This window comes from Salvia splendens, chromosome 21, assembly GCF_004379255.2.
Source record: "Salvia splendens isolate huo1 chromosome 21, SspV2, whole genome shotgun sequence".
Lineage (NCBI taxonomy): Eukaryota > Viridiplantae > Streptophyta > Magnoliopsida > Lamiales > Lamiaceae > Salvia > Salvia splendens.
Window position 1 is genome coordinate 557517 of NC_056052.1, and position 5165 is coordinate 562681.

The following is a 5165-nucleotide window of genomic DNA, read 5'->3' on the forward strand; positions in this document are numbered from 1 at the left end:
AGGATGAGATTGAGTTAGACTGATTGCGAATATAGGAGTCTTAGGAATTGAGTTAATTAGACTGATTGTGAGGATGAGATTGAGTGTCCCATAATTATGTATAATTCATGTTCATGTACCATCTCTCATACCAAATTAATACTTTTAATAACGTTTATTATAAAAAAAATATTAATTTCAAATTTTAAAATTTTAATCAACTTTAATAATCAATTATATCAAATAAAAGTTATTAAAAAATGTGAAAATTAATTATGTATCATAATTCGGTGCAAACATAAAAAATTCAACTAATGTAAGTACATAAATTTTAAATTGAAAGAAAAAATCAGAAAAACATGTCAAAATTAATAAATTTGGCCACCAAAATTAACTGGATCACTGTACTTAGGCTCGGGGCCCTAGGCTATAAGCCTATAAGAACTAATGCCAATCCGTCCAAAAAAAAACTTGCCACAATTTTCTTTTTTGGCCTATTTATAAAAAAAAATTGTCGCTCTCTATTTATTATTGCAATTCGCAAAAGTAAAGCAGGCGGATGATAAAAATTAGTATTTTATAGAAATTATAGTATATATTTTTAAATTTTGAATTTAAAATTTAAAATTTGAGAAAATAATTTGCATATGTTTTTTTTTGTGATGGCGGAAATTTTTGCACAAAATAATCACTTAAAATCTCAAAAATTTGATAATTTGTATAAATAATAACCCTTTTGTCCCCCATTATGTTTCCTAGTTTTTTTTTGTTCGTCCTAAATTAATTGTTCCACTTCAGTTTTTACTATTTTAGCATTATACCTCACATTTCATTAGCTCATTTCTCCTCACACTATATTATAAAATTAAGACAGATATATCACTAACTTTTCAACTTATTTTTTACGATTCTTATCGAATTAAAGTGAAACACGTATTAAAAAACGAAGTAGTAACTGAAGAATTTTTAGGGTTCCACCATACTACTAATTAATAGTACTCCCTTTGTCCCACTGAAGATGACTCACTTTTTTTTTTTCCAATCAAGATGATCTATTACTAAAAATAGAAACACATTTTATCTCTACTTTATTCTCTCTCTTATTTTATTTTCTCCATTTAATATAAAAAATAAAGTTGCAAAAAATCTCGTGCCGCCCAAAAAAGGGATCATCTTCCTTGGGGCGGAGGGAATACTACATTTGGACATTTGGATTCAACAAAGTAAGCATATCTAATAAGATAGGACAGGCAGTTACCCACCATCTACCACCCACCAACTACTAATTAAAAGTACTTATATACGGAGTCGAATATTGGTATAGGACTATAGGTATTAATCAATCATAATAACCAATTACCAAAGTAAAATTACATCGGAAGAAATCAAAATCGAAGAATACTAAACGAAACATCGGAAATTGTACCGTATAGCGCATGTTGGTGAACCATTACTCAAGTCTCAAGCTAATGTTTTAAGATCACATCTCAAATTCCAAACTTCTAGCTTACACTGACAAGTGTTTTAAATTTAGTATTCTAGCTATTAAAAAATTTAAATAGTTCTTTCCACTATAAATAATTTGTATTCTTTTATGATGCCCCACCTAAACTGTCATTTCATTTTTAGTTAAATATAACAAAATTATTTTAGGTCATTGGGATCAAATTCGTTCATGACCTAATTTATCAACATTGGACTGGCCCATTTTTTTTATCTAGATGAGCCTTGTTTTGTAAACCCAGTAAAATTTTTGGATTGACCCATTTAGACGCTCACAATCGCTCTTATTTTTTAATCCATCCAATAATGATGGGCCTGGCGCATATAGTCGCCAAAGTTTAGTACTACTGTCAGAATACAACATATTAAAATTTAGACTACTGTCAAAATACAACATATTAAAATTTACAGTCCTATATCTTTTCGTAAAAACTTGAATTGGTTAAAAACCAAAGTTTTGAGTATATATACTTTCTATATGTACAATCAATTAATTCTTGAAATAGACTTTTTCTATAGTTCTAAAAAAAAGGAAAAGAAGACGACAAGTAATGTTAAAAAGGAGATGTTTGTTACAATCAAATTCATAATTTTTTTTATTCATGTGAACTTGATCCCATGAGAAATAGGACTTAACAAGTATGAGGAGAAACTACTACAAGTAAAGGAAACGTTGTATGCAATGTGAGTCCACTAGATTCACTTACATCCAACTCCTCCATCTTTACTCTATTAGGCAATTCGAAATCGAAGTTATGCACTAACTTTGCTAAAGCAAGCTCATAGATTGTCGTAGCGAATGTAACACCTGGACAACCCCTCCTACCTGCCCCAAACGGGGTCAGCTCGAAATGCAAACCTCTGTAGTCTACGTTCGTCTCAAGGAACCTCTCTGGATAAAATTGTTCAGGTTTTTCCCATAACAATGAATCCCTAGCAATTGCCAAAGCATTGATCAAGACGCGTGTGCCGGATGTGATGTCGTAGCCTAGTACTTTTGTGTCTTGAGTTAATTCACGAGGAACTAGTAATGGGATCGGTGGGTGCAGCCTCAAACTCTCCTTTGTCACTGATTTTAAATAAAGCATTTTCTCTAAGTCTCTCTCATCTATTTCGACCTTGCTTCCCACTACTTCTCTCACTTCATTTTGGAGTGTTTTCATGGTTGTTGGATTTCTTATAAGCTCTGTCATCGCCCATTCAAGAATTGTGGATGTAGTATCGGTTCCACCAGCATACATATCCTTTTGTAAAGATTCATTACACATTCATACTCCATTATTTATGAAACATTCAAAACAATTGATTCATTAGCCTAAATATCAACTAATCGAAATCTGACCATTGATCATGCATGAATACTCTAGTATATATCTATTATACAAAAAAGCATCAAAATTTTAAAGTATAACAACAAATTGATGTCAAAAACTCAAATTATGATATCACAAAAGATAATTTGCTTGCAACTTTGGTGAGGGTTTACAAATAAGAGAAAAATGTATGGAAAAAAGTAAGAAAAAAGGAAGATATAATTTAAATTAATTCAAGAATCAAACAATTAAAGGTTTTTGTTGAATATACCAAAACAATAAATTGAATGTTACAAGTTCAAATAATTCAACCGTGGGCCCATTCACGTAATACATCACGATTTTTTGGATGATTCAATGTTCCACCAATTTAATTCTACTATTTCCGAATTGCACGCTATGCTCTTGAATCACTCTCCCCAAAAACTGATCTAATGCTTTAGCCACTCTCTCAATTCTTCCATCCACACCTTCTCATCCAATTCAGCCATGGAATGTACTCCCACAAAGGTACAACCCCCAACAGCTCCTCGAACTCCACTATAATTCGATGGAAGTTCCTCTCTCCGCCGCCGGACTTCTTCCCCAGCGCCACCATGCTGATCACATCATTCGTCGATGAAGACCTGACCTGATCTTCTCCACCATGAGGGACTGTTAGGAGTTTTGAGATGATAATAACGAGTGATGGTGCATGGGAGCTGAGCGTGGAGTGTGCAACACATGATCAAAAAGAAAGAGTTCAAGATTTAGTTGTGCAACGGCTACTAAGCCGTTAGACTTGCAGCGGCAGTTTCAACCGCATGAAGTAATACGATTCCTATAAATGCTGATGCTTGCCGCAGAGGTCAGTGAGAAGAACATCTGCAAATCTGGAAAACGGAGTGAGAGAGATCCAGCTGAGAGCTCATAACAAGATCAGAAACTTGAGAGAGTGAGTGCATTATCTTTGTGAGGAATCAAGTGAGTATCATCTTCGTTTCTTGATGTGAGTTCTTGAGAGAAGATAGATTGTTGATTCTTGAGTGTACTCATGAGTTGTATGATTGTAAACCACGATAGTGAGAAATAAAGTGATTCGTGATTCTCCCGTGGACGTAGGCTTACGCCGAACCACGTTATATCCTCGTGTTCTTGTTTCATTTTGATCTTGCTCCGATCTTAATTTCCAACAAATGGCGCAGTCTGTGGGAAGAGGAGAATCGTTGGAAGAAGTCGGAGATCAATTCGAAAATGAATGCGCAGCGGTCTTGGAGAAGCTGGGGACTGGTTTGTAGAAGATGGTTGGACGATAAGCAGAAGGTGATCACCGGGTTTGAAGCGAAGGAAAGAGCGGTTGCAGAAAGCTTTATCAATGGCAATGCTTTGCTTCACGCTGAAACGAGGGATGGATTCAAAGAAAATATGAGGCTGATGAGTTCGAGGACAAGATGAAGGAGCTTGGTTCGAGAATACTTGTTTCGAGAAATCCGAGTGGTGATGATGCCGTTTTAGGCGAAGCACCGATGGATGATGGTGCTGTGCCGGTTCCCAGTGGCAGTAAGGCACGAGTGCCAGTTGATCAAACAATTGGGAGATGGTGGTGATCAGAGCGATGCCAGCTACGAGCTGAGAGAGAATCCGAAGAAATCTTGGAGGATTTCTGATCACAAACACGCAAAGGCTGCGAATTCCTGCAGGGAATGCGGCAAGGAATTCGCGTCATTGAGGGCTCTCTCGGGCCACATGAGGTGCCATTCGATCAAGCAAAAGGAGGTGCATTCGTGCAAGGAATGCGGTCAAGGGTTCGACTCAATGAGGGCCATGTTTGGTCACGTGAAGAGCCATTCTACTAAGAGAGGGATGGTGAAGGTGCCTAGTGTTGTTGAGTCTGGTGGAGGAAGAGATCCAGGATTAGGTACAAAGGCACTGTCAATATGGATGTGTCTCATTGTGGAGTCTCTGACTTGAGGAGGCAGAGGAAGCTATCAGTACTTTGAAAGGCGTTGTGCAACAGACTGAGCAAGAAAGTGAGGAACATGAATGGTATTTACTTCCATGGCCAAAGCTCTGTGTAATCAGGAGATGATTGAGGGATGCGAAGAAGCATAAGAGCAACATCGACGACGTCGTGCTCGTTAGCGGTCCAGGCAGCGATCCTAAGCGATGAAGGTGACATAAATCTTGACAGAAATTCAGATATCACTCATGAGAGATGCGTTATATCTCTAGGGATCAGCAACTCCAATTCTGAACGGGGAAGATTCAGGTGAGGTGGAGGTTTTATCGTCCGGTGGAGGCGATCGTCCGGTGGAGGCGTTGTAGCTGATCAAGGAAGTGATGAAGGAGAATCTGGGGATGATTCTAGGAGTCAGAATAATTGACAAGAAT

General features: G+C 36.9%; 1 protein-coding gene across 1 annotated transcript; it reads right to left on the reverse strand.

The window, feature by feature from the left end:
- Positions 1-2114: 2114 nt before the first annotated feature.
- On the reverse strand, positions 2115-2750 carry LOC121785228 (cytochrome P450 71A6-like). Its single transcript, XM_042183611.1, has one exon. The coding sequence runs from the start codon at positions 2748-2750 to the stop codon at positions 2115-2117; it is 636 nt and encodes a 211-aa protein (XP_042039545.1).
- Between the last annotated feature and the right edge of the window lie 2415 nt (positions 2751-5165).